The sequence below is a fragment of the Falco rusticolus genome, chromosome 11 (genome assembly GCF_015220075.1).
Source record: "Falco rusticolus isolate bFalRus1 chromosome 11, bFalRus1.pri, whole genome shotgun sequence".
NCBI classification, from domain to species: domain Eukaryota; kingdom Metazoa; phylum Chordata; class Aves; order Falconiformes; family Falconidae; genus Falco; species Falco rusticolus.
The window spans coordinates 8,481,605-8,508,402 of NC_051197.1; the positions used below are offsets into that span (position 1 = coordinate 8,481,605).

The following is a 26,798-nucleotide window of genomic DNA, read 5'->3' on the forward strand; positions in this document are numbered from 1 at the left end:
TCTTGGTATAAGGAAAATAAATGAATGCATAGGAAGTAAATGCATATTTAAATAAATATGGTTCAAACTTCTCTGTTGAGAAGGTGATTCTTTCGATAGTGGGATTTAAACCCTTATCTCTGCTCTATGGCTTTGGACAATGCCTTCTAGTTGGCAGCAAATGAGAAATTTCAGAGTAAACAGCCATAAGCAGGCAAATACTGTAGGCAAACCCAGTTTCTGCTGCAGCTCTTCTGTGTAAAAGCTTCTGAGATATGATTAAAGTTGAAGCCTAAATGAAGATAAAACAAATAGGCTTAAGCTAGGTCCAAAAGGTAAAGCAGAAGAGGTTTATTTATTTTTAGGTAATGAGATTACAGTTTAAATTGCATTTCATCTCATTATGGGACTGTTAACGTCTGTTACCTCTTTTTTCTGACATTAAGTTACCATATACCACAGATTCCAGCTAATGACTTTTTAAGGGAGACATTTAGGACATTTCCTAGGAGAGGTTATGTTCATTTTTCTGCTGCAGAAAAAGATTGAATTTTTTTTTTAACATACCAGTGAGTTAATTTATCTGATTAAGGATTAATTATGATAATATGGTCCCAATGATTAGCTACCTTCAATGTAAAATTTGACTTCATATATTACAGATTTCTAGATTAAATAGCTTGATAGTCTTTGACGTGATATTGACCTGATGCTTTGAAAGTACTTTTTTTTGACCAAGGAGGCAATTTTATTTAGGGTCAAATTCTGCAACCTCCATTCATGTTGATTTACACTTTTTTCAGTCAATTTTTTCTAGGAAGTGAATATTATTGTTGGTGTACAAAAGTATTATTCACCACTAAAGTGGCCAAATCCCTGTATGCAAAAGTTGTGTTGAAGAGTATGTTCTGTACACAGATGTAAGCTGGTTGTTTTTTTTTTAATTTAAAAGAAGCTGTTTTTTATACATTGAAGTTCATAAAGATTAAACTGACCTTCTGATTCTTTTTGTGGGAGTGAACCATGTAGCTTAAACACTTATTAATCCCTTTGTAAGTGATATGACAGAATTCTGTCACAACAGGTCGAAGCATGAAAGTAAATTGATGTTTATACCAGCTGAAAGCATTCCTGGTTTCCTGGTGAGTATTTCAGTACAGTGGACAGCTTACTTTTCATACAAATAAAAATACATATCAAATGATAGGAGCTTCAAAATATTCTGGCAAATCCAGTGGTTGTAGCAGAATGTCATGTAAAGGCACTGAGCGAGTATTTTGACATTATAGCCCAGATTTGTTTTTCTGGAAAGAAGAGTTTCTATCTTTCTGTAGTTTATTTCTTTATTTCTTTTCCTTTGGATTTACTCATAGATAATCATTCCATAATAAAAAGATTATCAATTAGTGAAGCGGAGAGAAACAAGGGAATGCTGAGACAATAGCAAATTAGTAAATAACCCCGGCAAAACCTGTATTAAATATCTAGTGAGTTAAACACTTTCTATTTAAAAGACAGAGAACATAACTACTTGACGTAAGAAGTACATTTAAAGGAAAAAAAGGTCAAGGAGGAAATCTCTGTCTTAATATGACCCCATTTAAATGCATCCACTTTCATCTTTTGTAAATTCTAAGCCACAATAACTTGCAAATGTTTTCTGGTAACATTTGCTTCATAATGGAACTTGTGAGAAAGAGCATTTATTTCTAACTCACGTGTATCTGACATGATCAAGGAAAACTCCTGGTAAATGTAAGCCTTTCGTCTGGCTGGGGTTTATTAATGGGTTAGAAGAAAAATATTTATGCTCTATTTAAGATTTTTGGAAAGTGGAGTTGGTTTAGTTTTGTTTGATTTAATGTTAATAGCAATGGTGATATCTGATAATGATTTCCTTGGGGGTGCTGAATCTATATTTTTTCAGGATTGACCATGCTGTCTGAGATGGAATAGTTTTTCATTTAACTTGTATATGTAGCCCTGTGTACTGAGCTGAGTAGATATGATGTCTAATTGAAAAGAACAGCTATGTAGCTGAGAGTAATGGAGATTAATTAGTGTAGTGTTATTGCTAGAGGATCATTTGTGATAAATTTTGCAGTTATTTTGAATATAATAGAAATATGAGATTGGATTATAATTGGCATGGGGTTGAAGGATGTCCCAGTTTATTTTGTCTCACTATTGCATTTTTCTTCTCTAAATGTTTTTTTTTTTCCAGACCAGATGTTTCTTCCTGTACTTAGTTTTAGTAAATGGTTTAAATATTTGACATCGAATTCTGTCAATGTGTAAATAGGTTTAATGCTGCTTTCAGTAAAATTTTCCCCTATATATACCAGGGCTGCAACTGGCTGGCCAAACAGGATTTGTTCAAGTAAGGATTTCAACCTGGAACAATAATGCAGCTTTAACATCTCCCCCCCCCCCCCCAAATCCCATTTAATATCCTTAAATTATTCTCTTATGTCAGTTTTGATTATGTTACAAGTACTATACAGTTTGAAACACTGGTATAATAATAATCATATGCTATATTCATAAAGTATTAGAAATTTTCTGTAATTAGTTCAATTTGTAATTTAAAATATTAACAGAGAAAAACAGTGGTGTTTTTTTTTAGCAAATCGCATGTAGAGGATGACTGCAGCAATATTAGTAAAAGGCAGGAAGCTATATCATTGCTAATCAATCTAGAGAGCTCTGTCTCTTACAGATGTCAATACAAAGTTAAGTGCTAAAATAATTGTAGTGTAGGCTTTCTCATAATTACTGTTGTTCATTGGGTATGTTGTGCAAAAGAAGAAAAGAGGAATTTGCTTTTCAGTCAGCAGCCACAAATCTCTAAGGAGAAGCAAAGAAGATAGCAGAAGGCTGATAGTCATCCATCATTCCTGACAATTTCACAGCCTAGAATAACTTGACAGAGACCCAGAACAAAATGTTGTTCAGAATTGAATGCTGCTAAGCTGAGTGAATTGACTTTCTGATGTCAAAGCAGGACCTGCTTGAAGTGGCTGATGATTTTCCTTTTCTGATTTCAGAAACACTGATGTTTAAACTGCCTCATGGCATGAATGCTTTAGGCAGACTTGGAAACGGGGAAACTGTTTTAAAACTTTCTCTCTAGATCCTTTTAAGGATTTTATAAGATGATCCTGGTCAGGAAGTGTGTGGGTTTGTATCACACCCATTATTAAAGAGGATTTGATCTTTTCATCCCCTTGCTCCAGACAGTCAGAAGCAGGTGTAAGGAATCAGAATCGTTCCTAATGTTTCTTGAAACAAGACATTTTTCAAGAACTGGCTCATGTCATCTCAATTTGTCTTTGGGGCTATGATAGTCACTTTTTTACTAGCCTTGCAAAGGTGGGCTTGGTTTGTCTCTGTGCAGAACGTGGAAATGAATTGATTATATTTGAATCCCTATTTTTTGTTTTAAAATTAAAACATTCTTGCATTGTGTTTAGAATAGGTGCAGCATCTTTTTGTTATAACATTAGAACGATGTAAGTTGTTACTTAGTTTCTAAGTAGCATTGGTATACAAAGGAGATAATTTTGCAGCTATTTATTTAGAAAAAACCATGATATTGGAAATGTTCCTAAATTATTATAATTAGACATCTATTTACCAATAAATATTGCCAGTTTTATCTACCATTCAAAGACTAACCTTCTAAATTGCTTACAACCATTAAAATGCATGATGAACACAAACTGCAGGGTTTAAATGGAAAGAGCTCTTGTTCTGTAAAAGACATATTATAACTTAGAAGTGTAAAAGAAATGGAATGTAAACAGGACGTGTGGGCTACGCATGCCATCACTGATCAATAATGCAAAGGTTTAGCAGGTTTGTTTGTAAGCGTAACAGCACAGATTTAGTCAGAATGGTACTGTATATGCAGGTATTTAAAGGTTAGGAACAAGGAATTTCATTAGTCTGGGAAATCATCTGCTGTCATTCCCCAATCTCTTTGAATTATTTCCAAATGTATTCCAACATTTCTGTTGTGCTTTGTTTTCTTTTTTTTTTTTTTTTCTTTTTATTAATGGATGTGTTACTAGTACAGTGCTTCACTGCTAATTTAACTTCACTATAAACTGGCATAAGGAACAGAGATTTCCAAAGTGCCTTGATTCCCCGTAATGATATTATAGCAACTGTCTTTATGTTAATGTAGTTATAGCCAGTATAAAAAGGTTACAGTATCAAGCGTACTAGTCTACAACATTTTATCTGTTTCCAGTTTCCTTAAAAAAAGTAATGCATAATGCCTCATAGACTGAAGCACAGGTGTAGTATTTTATGGCAACCACTGCGACCTTAAAGCAGCACTGAGGGACATAAAACTGAAAATTGGCAAGCCAGTTTTATTGTATCTTTGTGCTATAATAATAAAAAAAAAAACCAATACCTTAGGTAGCATAGTGTGGTCCCTTCCCTCTCCCTCGTCTCTCCCTTCCCTTCTCCTCATTGTAAGAAAGAAAAGAACCTTAAGCTTTGCCAAGAGTTAAAGAATAACATATTATTGGAGCAAAAAGCTAGACATTCTTTCATTTAAAATTTAGGACAACTGTATTCTGCATTTGTCTAGAGGTCTTACCTAATCAATATATCCAAGTATATCCAAGAAGAGGTTTCTAGGGATTAAATAACTGTCATTGTCACATACTCATCAAAAGTTATTTCTTCAAATTATATCGAATCATTTGTCTCTCATTTATTCCGTTCCTTTTCAATAAATCAGGTATGAGAGCTTCATTGAAGACAGTTTCCAATGAAGCTCTTGTATCCTATTTACTGACAGTTATGTTGTAACTAGGTAGTTATATGCATTTCTGTGATGTAGAAACATGCAGGATTATTTTTTTTTTACAGGGACCAAATGTTTAAAAGAATGGTTATATTTGAATTTTTATATGGATGTTGAAAAAGAATATTTGAGCCTTTAATAATTTATTGTTTTCATGTACTTTTTAGTTCTAGGCTGTAAAACAGAAGTTTGTTTGCAGATTGCAGAGTTTCTACAAATGCTTTTCAAGTGATCTGAAGTTGTCATCTGTCTGACAAAGATATTTTGTTTGAGGTATTCATCATTTTGTGACGTTTGTGTTTTGTTTACACTGCTTCAGTAATTCACTTCTGGGACTAAAACTTGCTTTTGAGGTTTAGGCAAACTGCAGGATGCCAAAAAAGCATCAGATTCTTCTGTATTTGAAAGCTTTTGGGCCATCAAGAGATCAAAAGCTGCCAGAATCAAACCTGAGATCTGCCATTATAAATAAGGCACTGACAATTCTTATTGTGAGAGGTCGTCCCAGGGGTGAAAGAAGCAAAGAGAACTGAATTGCCCTGGCTTTTTCATAAGAAAAATCTGTATACACAATGGTATATTTCTTTGGGAAACTTATGTATATATAATATAACAAAGTATGCCAGAACACATTCTGGTGCTGAAATAACCATTTTAGCTCAGTTAAACATCTCTTAAGATGAAAATAAATCTTAAAACCCAGTTGTGGTCAGCAATACCAAATTCTTGGAACAAGAGCTGCCCTGGTTTTGAACTATAATTTACTCTGCTAAACTTGTATTTATATATAGAAATTAATGAAATGCAAAGAAATTTTTATAAACACTGAAGCAGATCTCTTAAATTTACCGGACCGTTTCTCAGGTTTACATTTCATGCAGATATAAAGGATCATATTTTTGTACCAATTCTAATAAGTAACACAGGTCTTGGCAAAAGTAACTGCAGTAATTCAACATACTTACCAGTGGTTATGTATGTAATAAGAAACTCTTCCTTTTCCCGGCTGCAATTTAGCAGATTTTTTTAAGTAATAAGCATGCTGTTAATGTGATTAAACCCCTGAAGCTCTTTACAGAAGACTTTGTATATGTTTATATCTGAATGTCTTTCAATTTTTCTGCTTGTTCGCTGTTGGTAAGGACATAATGCAAAACTACTATAGTTATCACATTAAAACTTAGCAATAAGAGCATCCAAGCAAATGTCTAGAATAATATTTCAAAACAATCTATAAGAATTGTTCAATAAAGAAAATGTTCCGTATATGTATAATTCAGCTTTATCTTTATTGATTTGTTCATATTTTTAATAGGTTTTAGAACTGTCAGTGTTCTGGTAAAATATTGTGTAATCTGGTTTACGGTTAGGATAACAGAGTTACAATCTTGGTCAAAGGTTTGTTTATTTTTGTATAGGCAGGCTTTTTTCAGTCGATTACTTGAGGAAGAAAAGTCTTAAAGCATGAGCTGTGAGGAACAATGTGAGAAAAGGAATTGTTGTCTCCAAAAGAGGGTACAGGACTGCTGTACGTTTTTGGAAGATGGGCAGTTTTTAGCAGGGAAAAATCTTCCTGGTCACATTTTTATGTCAGTTTTTCATAGAAGTTACCATGGTATGGACAAATAAACCTAAAATACTATTACACTGCCTTTATACATAAAGAAAGCACAAGTGCTACCTGATGTGAATGGATTATTTACCTGCAGATATTCATCTGAGTCTGTGGTGTGGACAGGTTCTCTGTGTTGTGCTGTAATTGTCAGCTGAGGAAAGAAGGTCCCCATTTTGGGGAGTCTTTGGTGGCAAAGCTTGTAATTGGTGCTATCACAGAGAGCGAGTGACTCAGCTTTCCCACTCTGAGGATCTTAGCAGCTGGGGTGAGAACGTACTATTTAGATTGCTTTGATTTATGCCAAGGAAATCCCTAATGATCCAGAACTAGGGCAGTGCTAAGCCATGTATTTTACCCTCTTGAGACACACTGTGCGCTCCTCCTGCAGCTGATACCCCAAATCTGAATCACCATTTTATTTCTCACAGTCACATTTACAGCTTAAGTCCTCATTCCTGGTGTATCTAAAATTCCTGTTGAACTCAGTGCCAAGTGTGTAAGGAGCACAGAGGAGCATTCTCCCATGTAATGAGTGTTTGTATTTTGTTGACCGGGTGCTGGCTTAGTTTTGTGGGAGACTCATTATTTTTGAAACTCCTATTAGTATTTTTTATTTATTGGAAGTCTTCTACTCATGCCACTGCATACACTTCTTTTTCTGCATATTTTCCTGCCTCCCTTGTGATAAGCAGGTTCTTCCCCCTTCCCATGCTTGGCCACCAAAGTAGTTTTTGCAGACTTTTAACTTTGTGATACATGGTTATGGGCTGACTGTCAGAGCAGTGTTCATGATGTGATAACTACAGATTTAAGTAAAATCAAAGGAAGACTTGTCACATGCATTGCAGTTAAAAAAAAAAAAGAAAAGAAAAAAAAGAAGTGTAAACTGCATTAGTGTTTTGGGAAGCTATGCTTAGAGTTTAAATTATACTCTGGAAAACTAAAGACTAAAGATGATCAGCTGTGAATACTTTGTAAAGGAACCGGGCAACATCTCGTATCTTCAGTTGCAAATTGTTTTGCTAATATTTTGCATCTTCTGCTGTTACAATTTTAAAATTCTAGGAAATCTGAAAGGAATTATATTTACATATCATTTCCAAAAAAGCTCTTGAGTCTTTTCTAACAGGAAAAAATTGAACAACATAAAGTGTGAAAGAACTTTTGCAACATTATGGTTAATATTGAGATGTTGTATTAAAATACTGTATTATGAAGCAATGTTATTAATTTTCACATTTCCCCAGAAGGGTTTTCAGCACCTTTGAGTATTCCATCAAACCAGCATATAAAAGAGTGCAGAATTTACCTGTTAAAATGCACAGAGCATTCGTAGTAGCCTCATAGCTGTAGTCTGCTGCTATTGTTGCTTTGCAACCATTTAGAGATGATGTTTTCTCTACCAAGAGGGCACTTCAAAGCAGATTTCTACACTACCGTTTGAAAGTGAGCTGATGAAAAATCAAATTTGTAAGATATTAAAAGAGGCTTTGGTCATATACGATATGATTTCTTTGGAGATGATGTTCAGCATTGTACCATATTTATCTCTTTTTGGAGGCTCATTTTTGGTGGAAAATTACCAGAATTTGTGCTGAGACTTGCTCAGTATCTGAGCAATGTTTCTTATAACTTAGTATAATATAATATAGTCTCAGCAAAGTAACATATAGTCAGTACTTCAAAGCCAATAAAGATGAATGATCCATTTTCAAAGTCCTTTTATTCATACACCATTTCAGATTGATTTACATAAACTAACAAAACAATATTACACTTAAAGTTGATCTGTAACAGTGATAAAAACATTCCTGCATCCCAAAGCTGCAGAAACGTCACTTCCAATCTAGAGTGATCAGTTGCTAAAGATAAATTGTGCCTATGGGATTTTGGCAAATCCAGCATCTTTTTCCCATGTTGCTAGACTGTCTTAAATCCTGAATCAGAAATCCACCCTTGTTCAGGAAGGATGAATGTCTGCTTAACTTTAAGTCTCTAGGAACACTTAAAAGTGAGGCTAAATATTTATGTGTTAGAGAGCTTTACTGAATGTGAATATTCTTTTATCCATGTTTGAAGCTCAATCAGGACAAGACGTAAATTTTACCTGTGACATTTGAAAACAAAAAGACCTGACTGGCTGGACTGCAGTTATGCTGTATGGTCCAGTAATGATGCATTAACACTGTTGGGGGTTTTTTTTCCCCTCAAGTTGGGGTTAGTACCGGCGACACCTATGTTATACAAGTGCAGCACAGGGCAGATTGCTTTAAGACATTTAAAGTTCCTGTTGAAGTCCTCCCAGTCCTTTTGTTTATCTGTTCTGCTCATGACACTGCCAAAACATGTTTATTCACACACGGTGAATCACCTTTGCAAACAGATCATTTGAATCGAACATTCAGCGTTTCAGCTTCAGAAAAGGATTTGCAAAGCTGTGAAGACAATTCACATGTCCCCTTACTATTACGGTTGGTTAAGGCAGTTCAGAGATCTTATTCTAAATGTCAAATAGACAGGTACACAAAAAGAGCAGGAACTAAATCAGATGTCCTTCTACTTACCCTAGGGTTTTCTTTTGAAGAACAAAACTTTGAATACTCTGTTAGTACGTGAGTTGGACACTTGGAGTAGAATTCAAGGTAGTGAATACCGAAAATAGAAGAAATAGTGCTGAAGTACTGTAGAAATCATGAGCAGTTTTTTCAAATCAATACCACAAGCTACTGGTTGTCAATGTTAAGATTCCAATGTACACTAACATATCGATTACATTTTCTTATAGAAACTGGTGAATTGTGTGAATGTTGCAGTATTGCAAAAGGATTCAACTAAGAAGAGCAGAAAAAAGTGTTGTAATACTGCAGTAAAAATAGAAGGGGATATTCATTTTGCAAAAGAAAACAAGAGGGTACATGCGATGACAATGTCCCTTAGCTTCGTGATACTGATAGCATATAGTTTATGTTTTTCCACAAAACCCCCTTTTTTTTGGGGTGTTTTTTTCACCAGCACTGCAGCTACTCCAGCAAGATCCAATTCCAGTTCTGTCTAAATATAAGGGAACTACACAGTATGGGGAAACCTTTCTTCCATTACTATTCAGAACCATGCATGGTTCAAAGGTCTCATTGTAACAGCAACAAAACCACTTGAATTAAAAAGAAGAGAAAGCCCAAGTACCTCCATGAATAACCTGGACACAAAGCCCATCTGTGCTTAGTTACTGGAGAAGTAAATAGAGAGGTTTTATACGTTTGCAAGACTGTGATCCCAGTAACGTAAGCGAGACGGCTGGCAGTAATAACTAGTGGTTATACACATCAAAATGTCTTTGTTTTTGTAACCCATCAGAGAACACTGAGGCAAATATATTGGTGCTGGTTTTGAGCTCTCCCATATATCCCGTCTTTCTTTCTGTGTGTTATCATCACCTTCTTTCCCCCCACAGGTTTTTCCCACAAGCTCCAGACAAACAATAGCTTTTAACTGTGAAAAATGCCAGCTGCAAAAATCCAAAGTAAACAATTGCTGGAAAAGCTTCATCCAAATCTCTCCCTTCACAGGGCTTTCTTTATCTTCCTTCTGCTTCTCACAAGGACCTACACTTGAAAAGGCTTTTTCATTCCCATTTTCCAGACTGGGTATCAGATGGATTGCTGCCTTTGTGTTTGCATGCTATTTAAATTGTGATTATTACCTTCTGTGTTTTCAAGGGTTGAGCAAAATCATGATCCATACAAGTATCACTGCCACTCTCTCATTGTCAGTGCCACACTCACCTACTGTCTTGCAGCATTTCTGCGAGCGTCAGTTTTTAGCATTCCACCTGCATGCCTGAAGCTTGAGTAATTATGGCTGTACACCACTTTGATACCCATCATAAATGTCTAATTTTATTGGTAAGTGTATCTGTCTTTGATAAGTGAGGTTATGATTCTGGATCATAGGCTGGCTGTTACACTTTCTGAAGGGCCCAGAAAAAATAGACTTCATAGAGAAGAAAGAACGGGTGAACAGAATGCTCCCACAAGAACTTAGTGCTTGTGCTTGCCACTTTATTCTCTGGTCTTCAGTGGCACACCTTATGCCAGTGCTCATAAACGTGGGCTTTTTTTTTTTTACAGTGTTTCCCTGTAACAATGATGCAGTGACTTTTCCTGGCTTTTTTCCTTTTTTCAGATTGATCTCATTGTTTTCAGACCTCCTGTGGGCCCTGCAATAAGAACAGGATTTGGGCCAGAAAACATTTCATTGATAGCATTATCTCTTTGAATCACCAAGAAAATGTAATTATTATAACTATTTTAAATTCTACCAAACTTTGCAGCATTTCTTCTCGCTGGCTAAATAATTTCTATTAGTAAAAGGAAAACGTAACTCTTTTCAGCTGCTTCCTCTTGAGGGATGTAAGATATCCGCAAATTTTGCTAACACATTCCAGAACAGCCAGCTGTTACTATCCACCTGCAGCCATAATATTGATTGAAAAGAATATAGAACCTAAACATGGATAGCTTCTGTAATTATGTAGAAAGAGTTTAATACATGACTCTACTTCAAATGTCATCTGGCAATGGCTATAACATGGCATGGAATATATTAGGAAATAATTTAGCTAGGTGAGAAAGTCTTAGTGAAAGACCATGCACTGTTTCCTTATGTTCTATTTAAACAGATTCCTGAAAACATTACCCACGTATATGGAGAAAGTTAATGACAAGACCAACAGGGCTCAGACACCTCTCAAATATCAAATAAAAAGTAGCTCACATATTTCTGTGCTTCTGCAATTTCCCAGCAATGTAACTAAAGTGGCTCTTTCAGAGAAGACTCTGTATACATGAAAAGATAGGAAACAGAAAATAAAAGTACCTCCCCACCCTGAGCTGATTAAATAAAGATGCCTTTTTTTTGCAAATATTTTGACCTCTTGCTACAAAGAATGGAAAAGGTTTGGCAAGAAGTTTTCAGCTTCAAACCTGTTTTAAATACCTCTGAAGCCTGGTTATATGCCCTGTCAGGACCCTTACTATTTTCTTTTTGATGAATCAACACAATACAATATATGTATTGTGACACATTTGCAATTCTATTGGAGATTTTGGCCCAAGGGAGCAAGGAATGTGAGTCAGTCTAATCACACCACTGCTGGCTTTCTAAATGGACATTTTTGAGTTTTCAGTTGAAAGATTCAGGTTATTGATGTTCAGATGAAAAGTAAAAACTTTAACAGAAAGTTGACTTCTGTTGGAAGGGGAGGGTGTTCAGTAACAAATTTGCCATTTTTTCAAGAAATCTTGAACGGGAAAACTTGGATCAGCTCTTGCCCTCGGAATGTTTAAGTCCAACAGGTCGCGCACAGAAGCGAGATTAGCGGTCAGTCCATGGAATGACACTAAACAGGGAACAGCAATTCCTCTGTAAATCCTTTTGAAAGCTTTCTGCTAGATGATGGCCTTCTCCACAGCATCCCCCTGACCTAGATCTAAGTGAGATAACACTGATGTTGACAGTGAAATTCTGAATGGGAAACACTGCCTTACACAGCTGTTACATCTCCTGTGAGTCTGGGCATAAGTGTATTAGTTTGGAGTCAAAGAAGGGACTGCAGAAAGGACAGATAAACAAGGCAAATGCCTAAATTGGTAATAATTCAAAAAAATATATTTTGTCATTAAGATACAGTTATGCCCCTCATTAATTGAAAAACACTAATACAGCTTATGGGTTCTGGGCTAGCATGAACATCAAGAACATATGAAACACAAAGACAAACACCATTAAATGCTAAGCTCTTTTTGTAGTTAGCATAGCAGTATATCAAGGTTTTACTGTATTAAAATCCCTTGAGTCTTATTTTAATGTTGTTCTTTGTAACACCGCAGACTTTAGCATTTTTCTCCAAGTAACTAAGTGAAGAGCTCTACCAAGGGGAAAAGTCCCATAATTCACAATCTGTAGACCATTTTCTGCATCACTTTCCTAAGACTTCGTTACCTTGTAAGGACTTGACAATTTCCAGTTAACAAGACACAGGTGCAACTGATTAGCAAGTCTGGTGGAGCTCTAGATGGTCCCTAACATCCTCCCTCAGTAGGTGAGTATTTATTTTCCCCTTCTGAGCATCAGGAGGTTTTGAAAGCTTTAGCTAGAGAGAAAAAGGCTAAATGCTATCAACAGTAAAAACTTTTCCATTTGAAAGGACGTGTGTTTCTACAAAGGGAGAAAGAAAACGTGGGTTATTTTAAAATGTTACTGGTAATGTATGATTTAAATTTTAAAAGGTCAGAAAAATGAGCTTTGTAAGTTTTCATTGGGGATTTTTCTCAGTCCTGAATGTTATACTACTTATTTTCTTCAGCATTGATAACAGTTGTAGGTGATGCTTTTTTTTCTCTCCATTTTGAAGCCCCTCCAGTGTAATTTATTTTTGTATAGCTTTGTATAAGGTGCTTGGGATCAAGAAAGATCCCAAAAACCTTCTGACACAAAGTCAAAATGCAATACTTTTTTGTGAGAAGGCAGCAATCCCATGTTGTTGTTTCTCACATTCAGACCTTACAAGTTGTGGGGTTGGCTTGAGACGTTAATTATTCTTTTCTTTGTATTTTGTTGTTGTTTTGGAATGGTAATGGACTATTCTGAAGTAGATCTGTCCTTTAATGGGATTAAAACTTACATTTATAAAAGAGAGGATTTTAAGAGAAGGAAGGAATGGATAACCAAGATTCTTGCCAAAGGCAAGAACTCTGCTCATAAAAAGGTGAAGGTTTTAGGAATTCACAAAACAGTGTAATATTTAAAGAATCAGCAGGAGAGGAAATCAAGACATCAAGCAGTGAAAGCGAAGCAAAGCCCCATGGTATCCAGGACCTTTGATTCTTTGATGCTCATTCAGAGCACAAGAGCTCCGACTTAATTTCAGCTACAAGGTCTTAGTATTTTTACTTGGTGACCAGTTCTCTTCTTTTGGCTGGTTAAATGATGAAATTGTTTCTCCTTCTAATAATTGTTCCCCAGGTACTTTGGCAGCTCATATTGAAGTTTGTATCACACTTGTAGCATGCAGCATTGTCCACTGAAGTGACATTATTATGCTATAAATATTAAATGTATTATGTAATTGTTAATATTTAATATGTGTATGTTACATCAATATTAAGAATGCCTGACACTTCCTCCTGCAAACTCTATTTTCAGTTAGTTATAACTTCTCGTACTTGTAATGATTTGACACAAAATTTTCTGTGCCAGGTGTCTGCCTCAGGCGGAATTTTGTGGTGTTCTTCAGTTTGTTTGTTTGGTTTTTTTTATTCTTTTAATGTCAGCCAAAGCAGCTCAGCTATTCCTGAGAAGTCGGCTAGGGAAAACCAGGCACAATAAACCTGGCAGCCTTTTCGAAAGGGACCTAGTGTATCCTTATCCTGGGGGAAGGCCCTTAACCTTTGGCAAAGGTGTTAACTTTCTTTTGGATACCTGCTTCAGTTGGTTGCTTCATGTGGAAAACCTGCCAGAGTGTGGGTAAACAATGAATATTTAAGAGATCACAGTTCACCCTATGCTCACACAGACCTGTTGGAATATGATGTCAAATATGGCCATCCATGCTCAATGCCTTCAGCTCCCATCCAAAACCATCCTGAATGTGTGCTTGCCCCCCCAAAAAACAGCAGCTCCTTTTAGCCCCAGACAGGAAAATGAAAACTACTGGTAATAAGATAAAATGTGTGACACATTTCAGCCATCTTTTCCCCTTGTGTTCAAGGTTAATCTTTATCTTGCTCATGCTAAAAACACTGAGCATCCCTTAAAACCTGTTTGTTTTGAATTCCTGAAATAAATTTGCAAAGGACAATTGGGAAAAACAGGTTTAGTCAGTAAATTTTCAGGATAAAGGCAGGATCAAGCCTTTCCTCACTTTTATGTCTTAATGGTTTTAGCAGCAAGTTACCTCGAAATGCATATTAACTGCACACGTTATGGAAAGAGGACATCTTCTTTCTGTTGGTAGGCAGAGCATACCTGCCTTTTCTCATGTTCTCCAACGTCTGCCTCAGATCTGGCAGTCCATGCACAGTCCCTGAGACTGCAGCAGTTGTCGTGCTGTGAAACCACAATGTATCGTCATACACCTCCCTCAAATAGCATGGGTTTACTTGGGGGTGTCCTGAGAGGCCTTTCTGCCTCCTCCACTTACCCACAAGTTGCAGATTGGTTTGTCAGAATAATGCAGTATACATAAAAATCTATCATAAGTGAAGTGAAATCACACAATTATAATTTCTGGTACAGCATCAGTTTGATTATAGCTTCTTTTAGTGATATTCATACACTCCAAAATGAATACAAGTATTTTTATTGTAAAGATTTCTGCCATTTTTTCTCTGGATGGATGCTCTGGAGACCAGAGTAATTTCTAGGAAATTTATAAGTACATTTAATCTAGTTCTATTTTTTTAACCTGACATTTCTTGAAAAAAAAAAACAAACAACTTTTTTTTAAAATTTTAGAGTATCTGAATTATATTGCTTATTAAATACCACCCATTGTATGTCTCTAATTCATAAAAAACATACCAGATAGTAATAATTTTCTTACAGAGAGTGTTTTAATGTGCTTAGTGTTGCTATTTACAGTGTATAACTGCTATGTTAAAGAATGTCAGTACAGACAAAAATTAGACTAAAAATTAGGTTTGTTCAGCAAAACATTGATTGCTGTATCACAGCCTTTTTATTATAGCATTTGGTTCAAAGAGCTTTGCATACTTTATTGAGCAAGCTGCATATTTTTCTGGCTAAGGTGTGTATACTGTAGTCATTACATTTTTGCACACTTCACTGGCTGAGCTGCATGGACTACTTTAACTATCATCAGGAATACTTGACTGAGTTCAGCTGCTTATTTGAGTGCTTCGGTTTGTGTACTTTATTACTTCAGTGGTGTATGTTGATAAAGTTCTGTGCTGTTAAATTTTTTGTTCTGCCAATCTAACTATATACCATGCTGAGAGAACTGCATGCATTGCTAACTGCTTACTCCATGGTGAACATGAGTGGTTGAAATGTTATAATCTGCAGTTTTGTTAAATGAGCTGCATATTTTTGTTTTTATATACGTTGCTTACCCAGTTGTGTACATTTGCCCAACTCATTATACAAAATAAGCTTGATTGGAATAAGAACATTCTCTACCAGCTGTCTGCTCTGAGTCAGTATGTAACAAAATTAGCAACTTTCTCTTTCCAACAGTGACATGATTGCATCCAAAGTTTAAGGCAATTGCTTTGGAGATCTTGTTTGTTTCATTCACTCCATGCAAACATCAAGATTAACAAACCAATTTGTTGCAACTTAATTTGTTTTCACAAATATGAACAGAGTTAAGTAACAGAGGAAAAACTCAGCATTCTAATACAGGAAAATGCTTCCATGTAGAGTATGGAATATGTAGAGACCTAAATATCATTATCTAACTTAGAGCCACCATGCATTGTAAACATAAGAAGATGGAAAATAACTACAGGCTTCCCAAGATGGATATTTCATCAGATAAACGATATCCAGAACACTTAAAATTACAAACATAAGGCTTTGTAAATGAAGTGCATGCTTTCATCAAGAGTTATAAAAATAAGCTCATCTCATGACCAATAGAAAATCTCAAAATGCTGCAATAGAAAAAAATGCATGAAAACTCATGTACAAGGATATGTAGTTTCTTCATTTTTGGCACAAAATTGAATTATTATCTTTAAGAAAGTTTTTTTTCTTGATTTGCTAGGTTTTTTGAGTCAGTTTCAGTAAAACCCACAGGTTATTCTTAGATTTTGTTTTGACTAATTTGCAGAGTTTGCTTAGGTAGCAGCTTGTGCTTTCATTTACAAAATCTTTAGCAATACCTCACCTCAAAACAACTTTCTTAATTTTTCTTGAGTACAGACATGCTTAATTAGGGCTATATAGTTTACCTGGATTCCTACTTGCTCCACATAAATATGTAAATTCAGAGGGATCTGGGCAGGCTGGATCGATGGGCCGAGGCCAGTGGTGTGAGGGTCTACAGGTCTCAGTGCCGGGTCCTGCACTGGGGTCACACCAGCCCCACCAGCGCTACGGGCTGGGCAGAGTGGCTGGGAAGCTGCCTGGTGGGAAAGGGCCTGGGGGGGCTGTTTGACAGCTGCTGAATGTGAGCCAGCAGTGTGCCCAGGTGGCCAAGAAGTCCAGTGGCATCCTGGCTTGTATCAGAAATAGTGTGCCCAGCAGGAGCAAGGCAGTGATTGTGCTGCTGTGCTTGGCACTGGTGAGACCGTGCCTTGATTCCTGTGTTCACTTTAGGGCCTCAAGTTGTGCCAGAGGAGGTTTGGGTTGGATATTAGGAAGAATTTCTTCACCAAAAGGGTTGTCAAGCATTGGAACAGGCTGCCCAGGGAAGCGGTGGGATCACCATCCCTGGAAGCATTTCAAAAACATGTAGATGTGGCGCTCAGGGACATAGTTTAGTGGTGGACTTGGCAGTGCCAGGTTAGTGGTTGGACCTGATGATCTTAAAGGTCTTTTCCAACCTCAATGATTCTGTGATTCAATGAAATCTGCCTGGCTCCTGTTGTCAGTGTCCCACTCTGATTGCTTTCACTTTAATACTATAATTCACTGTTGTCTGAGCAGAATGCCTGGAAGGTCCAGATTTGTTTTTGCAAAATTTTACATATGAAAGCTTAATTGATGTTATTGCTTGCGTCAAAATTGTTTGATTTCAAACAGTGGCCATTTAATTCTCATGAACCATTATTTAAGAGTGTAAACATTACAATAGTTTGTTCTAAAAACAAATATGTGAATACCTGGGGGCGAATACTTTTAGTGGTCTGTCTTCACCGATATCTGTGGAAAAGAAACTTAAAGACAGAGGTATAATAGAATGTATTAGTATATACTGGAGCATCATATAAAAATTAATTTAGTCTTCCTATTTTGTTTTTTCTTTGTACGTTAATGTTGGGCATCAAAAGAGTATGAGAAACTGGTATACTGGACTTAACACCTGAAAAGTAAATGCACTGCATGAGATGAGGTAGGTCCAACCTAGAGTTTCTTAACAGAGTAAGTGATTTTGCATAAGATGACTTACAGCAGACAGATGGTGAGGAAGAAGGTTTTGTCCCTGTTTTCTCTTTTCTTCCCCCAGCATGGATTTACTTTCAGTATCAGTCCGTTACCAGTAAAGACATAGATTTTGCTCTTCCTTTGAAATGTTAAATTTCAGCTGCAGTTTTACCAAAGTTATTAGTGTAAACTAAGATCAGTTGGACTCCTTTATTGCATTCAAAATAATTATGGCTATGTGTAATTTCTACCGTGTAGGTATCCTGTACAGTTTTTGCAGAGGAAAATTCTTCCTTTTGCTAAGGGAAGAGAAATATTCCTTTCTTTGGGGAAAGAAAATCAGAAATATTTTATTTTTTCCTGCTGCTGTGTGAGGCCTAAGCAGGTTGAAAGAAGCGACCAAGAAGCTTTAAGAGAAGCGTTCTCCAGGAGGAACTGGCTACTCATGGCTTGGATGGGTGTACTCTTCACTGGGTAAAATCCCAGCTGGATGGTCGAGCCTAAATGGTGGTGATGAATGGAGTGAAATCCAGTTGGTGGCTTGTCACAGGTGGTTCCCCAAGGCTCAGTGTTGCGGCCAGTCCTGTTCAATATCTTTATCAATGATTTGGATGGGGGGATTGAGTACACCCTCAGTCAGTTTGGAGATGACAACAAGCTGGGTGGAAGCACTGATCTGCTTGAGGATAGGAAGGCTCTGCAAGGGGATCTGGAAAGGCTGGACACAATTCTATGATTCTATTCTGTGATTATATGAAGGAGCTGGAAGGTTTTCATGAAGACTGCTGCCCTGTTTCCCAGCTTTTCACCAACCTCTCTAACACTAACTGCAACAAACTAGGCTTGCTTTTCTGTTTTCAGATCTGAGAAACCTATTTCTTTCTATGACTAGGATACCTCCTAAAACCTCAGCATACTAAATTCAAAACATACATTTCATGTATAGCAGTGCAATGTAAAACAACATGGACTATTAAAATACTAGGAACAGACAGGGTATACATTCTATGAGATCTAGGAGAATAACAATAATTCAGAAGATACACATCCATTCCATATATTTTCCATGTATATTTTTATGCATGTGGTATATGCAATACACATATAAGCTCTTTCATAACTTTTACCTGACCTTTTTTCTTTATTTTGTTTTCTTTTTTGTTGTTTTTTTTTTCCCCAGAGAGTAATTTTCAATGTCGTCAACTTCAGTAAAACAAAAAGCCTCTATAGAGATGGCATGGCTCCAATGGTGAAATCCACAAGCAGACCAAAATGGTAAGTTACCCTTTCAAATACTTGCTTAGTGAGATAAAAGTGTTTTACTTGGCACTTTCTTGTAGCAAAGACCTTATGGCTCAGGTGCATCTTTTTGTAAGAGTAGGAGAGAACTTTGATGCAAAAGCAGTGTTGTGAGGACAGGTTCTCTTTGGGCCAGATGGACAGTATGAACTCTGGAGGCCCCTTCCAGCCTTGCTGTGACAGTGTGTTGGACTGCCTTGTTTCAGTAGCATGACTGATGTCCATTCAAGCAAACTGAATAGTCACGGCTTGGGCCAGATTATTTTTCAGTGACATCCCCACCATCCAGCTGTTAGGACAGTCCCTGGCTCAAGTTTTGGCCTGTGCCAGCTAGCACTCTCCCAAACAAAGCCTGCAAACAATATGGGAGATGGACTGGTTCCGAAAGGCTGTTTGGATTTGTTCTTCCTGTTTTGGGTTGGTTGGTGTTTAGTGGAAGAATGTCAGCTCTGCCATACAAGTTGACCTCATGTGAATGAGCCGTCTGGTCTGCTTTATCTAAGACAGAAGAAGGCCAAACAACCTTGCTGTAAGCTTCACAATATATACAACACAGATAGGCATTCACATATGAAATACGTGAATACCCATATAGATGGTACATTCTCTCAAAGCAAATGTAATGAAACATCTACTGTGAATAATAGTATGTAAATCTAATGAGTCCTAATGCATGCAAGACTCCCAAGAACTGTATGATTTACCTTTAGCTAGGAGACTTGTTTGAATATGGATAGTGAGGTTAGGCCATAAGTGTAAAGTAATGTATTCTTGTAAGCCTTTACAGCTGCTAGTTTTTACTGGTTAATTAATAATACATTTGATCAAGCTGCACGTTATCTGAGCCTTATAAATATATCTTTCTTAAATACTTCAACTTTCACAAAATTTCCACCCACAGATGTTAACTTTTGATGGTCATAAGATTATTGTTACTGTATGGCTTCCTCTTCGTATGACCAACAGAATGGCTATTTGGTTTTTTATCTAGAAGGTAAGGTCATATGGACAGAAGAGCTGTCTCACAGTACAGTTAGTGGATGGAGTCAATTCCAGCTCAATAAGAGCATGTAATAACATTGGAAATTAATTTAAAAAAATCCATTGTGTTTAGTGTTTTTGTAGCAGAAGTCATGTTAATTGTGTTTACTATTTATCTTCAGAAAAATCTTTTGGGGTATTTCAGGGCCACATTTATCAAGCATACTTTAATAATCTTTCAAAATCTTTTCCTTCTCTCACTGGGGTCTGGTATTTGCAGCTAAGTATATTGTGTGTTAAGTTCACATATAAATCAGATATTGCTTTCATACAAATTTTATGCCTTACTTTGGTTTCAAATTAAAGTGTAAATCTTACAAAACAATGCAAAATGGGCTTTTTCTAGAACATACAGGCTCCTTCACTATTTCTAAAACAGATTTTTCTCCATTTCCCTGGAGATCTATTTATTTTTGTGTTTTATATTTTTAGGGGATGTATTTTGCTCCCATGAAAGTGAGGAATGTATAACATTGCCTGGAGCTAGGCACAGTGTAGGCAGCAGGTGCTGAGCAGCTTCCTTGTACAGGGCTACTACCATACTTTAATCCTGTTTCAGAAATTCTAGCTGTAATTTTTTTCCTTAAAAAGATCATTATTCTATTAAGGTAATTTTATTTTTTTCTAATAGTCTGTGTATGAAAACATCTTGCTGTGCTTTGAAGGTGTACATTAATTCATACCGTTATCAGGGACCTTAGTGATATTGGGGTCTACTCAGTATAATTTTCTGTCTTGATGTTAATAGGAGTTATGCATGTGTTTTCCAAGTGGGAAAATACATACATTATTTTGAGTTATAGGTTTTCTATTACAGCTGTCTTCCATTTGGATTATGCCTTTTACAGTTACCTCTGTATCTGTTTCCATGGCATTCTAGTGAAACCTGTAAACAAAATTTTCTCTTTCTCTGTTTGCTGAAATAGGATTTACTAGTACTTGCAGTTGCTAATGCAGCACACAGGTAGTTGTGGTCCTTGAACATGAATAGGGCAATATCCAGCTGCATTGATTGGATTCTGTTTGACGCTTTGTTTATATTAGTCTAGTAAGCAATACTGAATCATTCGACACTGCAAAAGTGCTGAGGTTTACACAAGGGTACTTGGGATTCAGAATAGTGCAAGGAAACTGCTGGAACCCTCCACCTTGTATTAAGTCTGCATAGCTGGTTAGTGGATATAATGTAATTAAATTAGAAAATGATATATTACAGAAAGTGGAAGAAACAGAAGATTATAAAATCAAGTCAGAAGGAAGATCACCAGAAGCCATGGTCTCCAAATATTCTGTAACAGAGTACTGTCCTTCATCTCTGAACTCTTATGTACTAAATATTTGAGAAACTTGTCATTATTGTGCCTGCCTGTGGAATTGTGTGATCCATACTGAAATTGTCCCAACTTCCTCTGGCCACACAGACAGAAGCAATGCTGTGTCACACATAACTATTCCACTACCTTTTTTTATACAATCAGGTATGAGTTCTAGGGTGATAAATTGTCTGTTTTCCTTTTTGCATTTGAGAGATGTAGGTACATTACTCCCCTTAATAACAGATATTCAAGCCCGAGTTATACCCTTTTGATTTAAATGAGAAAGTTCCCACTGTATTCAGGATAGAATTTGACCATATTTCTCACAAAATCCTGCATATCAAAAGTGGATTGGCCTCCAGAGACTGTGATTTTTAATGTTTGTTTTCATTGTGGATACTGAAACATGGCTCTGAGCTTTGAAACATTTTGTGAGTTTGATTCTTGACTCTGGAACAAATCACTGCCAAGTGCTCTTGAAGTAGAGAGTGTGTCAAACACAGATCAACGTTTTTGACCTGTATTATCTTGCCCTGTGGGGTAAGATCTTTAAATGCAGTCAGCATCAAGGTTCAGCTCAGTGTTACTGATGTAAATGGAGTATATCACTGTCATCAAAGCACTCTATGTGGACACAGATGTTCTGGTGTTGACATATTCTCCTCTTTTGAAGTAAGGCCAAACATTTTCAGTAATGAGCTACTTAAAAAGAGAAAGCAGAATGCTGAAGGATAACGAAAAAACCAGATCTCATGGTAAAGAAAAAGGCCTGTCAGTCTGACCTTGGTGCCGGGGAAGGTTATGGAGCAAATCATCTTGAGCGCCGTCACACGGCATGAACAGGAAAACCAGGTGATCAGATGTAGTCAGCATAGGTTTATGGAAGGCAGGTCCTGCTTGACTAACCTGATCTTCTGTGACAAGGTGACCTGCTTACTGGATGAGGGAAAGGCTGTGGAAGTTGTCTGCCTAGACTTTAGTAAAGTCTTTGACACTGGTTCCCAGAGCATTCTCCTGGGGAAATGGGCTGCTTATGGCTTGGATGGCTGTATTCTTTGCTGGGTAAAAAAGCAGCTGGATGGCCGAGCCCAAAGGTGATGGTGAATGGAGTTAAGAGCAGCTGGCGGCTGGTCACAAGTGGTTCCCCAGGGCTCAGTGTCGGGGCCAGTGCTGTTTAATGTCTTTATCAATGATCTGGATGGGGGTAGTTGAGTGCACCCTCAGCAAGTTTGCAGATGACACCAAGTTGGAGGAAGTATGGATCTGCTGGAGGGCAGAAGGCTCTGCAGAGGGATCTGGGCAGGCTGGATCGATGGGCCGAGGCCAGTGGTGTGAGGGTCTACAGGTCTCAGTGCCGGGTCCTGCACTGGGGTCACACCAGCCCCACCAGCGCTACGGGCTGGGCAGAGTGGCTGGGAAGCTGCCTGGTGGGAAAGGGCCTGGGGGGGCTGTTTGACAGCTGCTGAATGTGAGCCAGCAGTGTGCCCAGGTGGCCAAGAAGTCCAGTGGCATCCTGGCTTGTATCAGAAATAGTGTGCCCAGCAGGAGCAAGGCAGTGATTGTGCTGCTGTGCTTGGCACTGGTGAGACCGTGCCTTGAATCCTGTGTTCACTTTTGGGCCCCTCACTACAAGACAGACATTGAGGTTCTGGAGTGTGTCCAACAAAGTGCAACGAAGCCCTTCTATGATTCTTTTTTTAAAATAAAAGAAAAGAAAAAGAAATTCTGATTAAAATGATAGCTATTTCCCGCATGCAGAGTCATTGATTTACTGAATATTCATTCCCAGAGGGGTAGAGCCAAAAAACCCAAAAAACAAAAAAACCCTAAAGAACTGAGTAGGTTAAGGTCCAAGTCCCTCTACCTATTTTTCTGGTTTTTGGGGATGCGCTATGTTGACACTAAATAATATGTGTTTGTGCCAGTTACATAAGTCAAATTTCACTGCAACGAATTACAGCTCATACATAGAAATGCAGTATTGTGTCATGTTACATTACATCAGTTGCTTTTCATAGAAAATTGGACAAGATGAAACTCAAGATTTTATTTTAAGCCAGTGGAATGGCCTGCGTCTGGTCACTTATCATTTTTGCTTAAAATTTACTGGTTGTTCAGAAGTTTTACAACAAGATTTTGGAGAATTGTTTGGGTTTTTTTTCTCAATAAGGACTACTACAAGTATATAGATTCAGTTAATATCATGGAGGCCTGTTTAGTTTTATCTGGGTCTGTTTGCTTTCTCTGTTTAAATTTTTGCTATGCTGATGCAATTTCTACTGTAATCTTGTTTTTCTTTGCTGCTTCGTTTAAGTGCAAACTAATTTTATGGCAGTTTCTTAATCATCATTTCACACTAAAAGCTCTGTCCTTGGAAGGTGTTAGTAAAGCCTACTGTGTGGGCATAGCAGTGGAAGACCATTTAAGTACATACACCGTGCTATTATATTGATTGCATGAAGTTTTACAAGTTTCTCAAAGTGAAATAGAAGAGTGAGTTGTTCGAGAGGCAGCAGATTTTCCAAATGATGAACTGAGCAAATATTCCCTTTGGGCAGAGAACAGCTATAACTCTTGATTATTCAGTGTGAGCATTGCCTCATTGGGGACATTAGTTTTTCAAATTGTGCTAATCTTTTAAAAGTAACAACTGGCCACTCATCACCTTAGGTATTTCAGCAAGATCATGTGCAAAACTCTAATTAGTATTTATAGAACAGCAACGCCTCCCAGTAGAATAGTAGCAGTAGCTGGCAAATATCTGGTTGACACCTGTTAAGTCTTCAGACATCCATTGTATTTTATTCTGCATTTCAAATGAGCAGGGAGCAGTAGGTGAAGTCCCCATAATTAAGGGATAAAGGATAATAAATAACATGGTTTTTGAGTGGATGAACACAAGGTTAAAGGCTGTTCTGCAGTTGTGATGCTGTATTTCAGGAATTGTTTGTTTATAAGTAATAATGCTAGCTACAATATTATGGCGCTTTCAGCATACGAAAGAGGATTTATATCGAGATTTACATGTGTTTTGTTTATAATGTCAGATTTCAAACTGCTTCTTGGCAAAGCAGTTACTTTCTTCCCTGACTTTTATCACACTCAGCATTGATGGCTTTTAACTGGATAGTTGCCTTCCCCAGCCAGCGCTCCACTACCTCTGTTGCTATAACATCTACTGTTAAATACTCACAACACATTGCTTCTGAAGCTTCCCCCCAACGTGGAGTACAGAAAAACTTCTAGGTAATTAATTCAAATTTGAATAATTTAAATCTATATGTATCTTGGTAAATATTGTCACGATGAGGAATTTTGGTAGACATTGAGAAAAGCAATGTAAGTTTTATGAACAATACTCCATATGTTCCATTCATCGGAAAGGGACAAGACTGAGAAAATCTGAATTTTGAGTAGCTAAAATGTGTTGATTCTTGCCAAGTTTCTTTAACATTTGTGTCTACAATGCAGTGTTACAATCACTACCATGTCTACCAGGCTGCATTATACATTCAGAGACTTTCAGCAGCATTTTTAGTATGTATTTATATATCTTTAGCCATAAGATAAGCTGTTTGTGAAATGAGCTGTCATTTGTGGTGAAACAGTTTGAGAATAAAGCACTAAATATATATATAGCTCACTAATCTGAAAGACTAAAATTGCTTACTACAAAATATGTAGTGGGCCGGGGTTAGTGGTAATATCACCTGAATTTAGGTAAAGAATATGAACAAGCTGTTATTACGTGATTCCTTCCTTGGCCTATTTTACACCTTTGGCTACTCTCCGAAGTTTGTTCTTTTGCCAGTTTTATAATGTAATGTGTGCTTGTTCTAGCTTTCCTGAGGGATCTGGTGAGAATGCTTTTGGAGGTTCAGAAGTATTTCCCATGGCACAGGTGCATGCTGGTGCAGTCTTTGCCGGGTGCAGATCTGGCTCCTCAGAGCTGCTTCCTCCCTTGTGCTAGTACAACTCTGCATAGGATCACCACTGGGAGCTGGGCCAGGTTAAAAGTAAACTTTCAAGGAAGAGAAAGAAGATTTAGTCTTGGTCTGGTTCATCACATAGATCCAAAGCGAGCAGCATGGATCCAACTGGAGAAGCAGTGGGGGAGGTGGGAATAAGTGGCTGGAGCAGGGGTGAGGGAATGAGTTAGAAGCTGCTAGGAAAATGCCAAGAGAATTGTCTGTGGAACCACAGCTCCTTTTCAACAACTTGTAGCATTTTATTTGAAGAAAATAGGGAGAAAGACATTGCAGTATTGACCTTTTAAAATCCCACGTTGAGTGATAAGCAGGAACAGTTTTGTCTTGGTCTTACTGTAGTTCTTTGGAAGAAAATAAGATGTTTTTAGACAGTTTTGAGGTTGGCATGTATATGAAAGTAAAATAACTGCCTCTGAAGTCAATCCCCGGGTAAATTAATGTTTGTGTGAATCTTGTGAAATAAGAAAAGAAGCAGACCTAACCACTCTACAAACCCACAAAATAAATGCACTCTCTCCCCTTTCCCAGTCCAGCAAAGGTAGTTATTCCTGGGAATATAGAGTAGGCTACATACCACTATTATCAGACACAGCTTTGTGGAAATAGAGGAAAGGTTATATTCTAGTGACATAAAGTATGAATCAGATCCCAAACTTAATATGTTTATTGTGCAGACTAAATGGGATTAATTTCTGACAAGAAGGAAAGTTAAATTTTATCGACTGGGTGCTTTTTAATTTTAAGATGTATGGAATTATGTTGGGTAAAATTAGCCAAAAGGAAATTAAATTAATATAAAAGGCAAATGAATTTTAGGATTCAAAAAGAAAATAAGGAAGAGGCTGCAAAGGACTGCTAAGCCATCATTTAAAAACCCTAGCTATTTTATATGTATGTGTGTGTTTCCTCATCATTTATCTGACTGATATCCTATAAATCAATTTATTTAGATTACAGCAGAGTCAAAAGGCCCCAGTCAGGATCAAGACTCATTGTGCTTAGTGCTGTGGAAACATATAAACAGACAAAGTCCTTTTCCAAAGTTGTGAAAATTTTATGATTGATTTCAGTAAGAGCAAAGTTAGGCCAATACTAAGCACTTCTGAAAATTCCGTCCTTAAAGATTTATTCCAAGCAGTAACTGTTTAAAAAATGACATACTGCTTACATAAGAGTCTAAATATTTGATGGTTATAGTATTTACATCTAAAACACCAGAGGCTATGTGCTTTAATACTTCAATCTGTTTCCCATATACTCTGTCAACATGAGTTCCCTGCATTGATTGAGGGCACTCTGTGATCCCTGAGGTTGTATTCATGAAAGGTTACCCTTGGTACTACTTTATTCATGAAAGGTTTGAAGCACATAGGAAACAAATGGGTCTACTCCTGCTAGGTGCATTTTGTTCCTCTATAAATACTTAATTACTGGGGTGCTGATGAGAAATTCAAAATCTTAAAAAAAGTGCAGCTGCCTGAAAATAGTTCCCCCATCACCAGTGCAAATCACAATGAAATTTGCAGCTGGGAGGTTTTGTGGCAGTTTAAAACAACTGAATTGTAGGTTTTTCCCACTACAGTCTGTGGTATTGAGTTTAATGGCTGCAAAATATGACCAGAGCTGTT

The 26,798-nt window shown here is 37.1% G+C and overlaps 1 protein-coding gene across 4 annotated transcripts in view; it reads left to right on the plus strand.

Moving 5' to 3' along the window:
• LOC119155386 (BEN domain-containing protein 5) overlaps window positions 1-26,798 on the plus strand; it is a 965,021-nt gene that overhangs the window by 227,326 nt on the left and 710,897 nt on the right. For all 4 annotated transcript variants that reach the window (XM_037404023.1, XM_037404019.1, XM_037404021.1 and 1 more), the window contains exon 4: window positions 18,706-18,800. In XM_037404023.1, coding sequence (XP_037259920.1) covers window positions 18,706-18,800 — 95 coding nt within the window. The remainder of the gene's footprint in view (window positions 1-18,705; window positions 18,801-26,798) is intronic.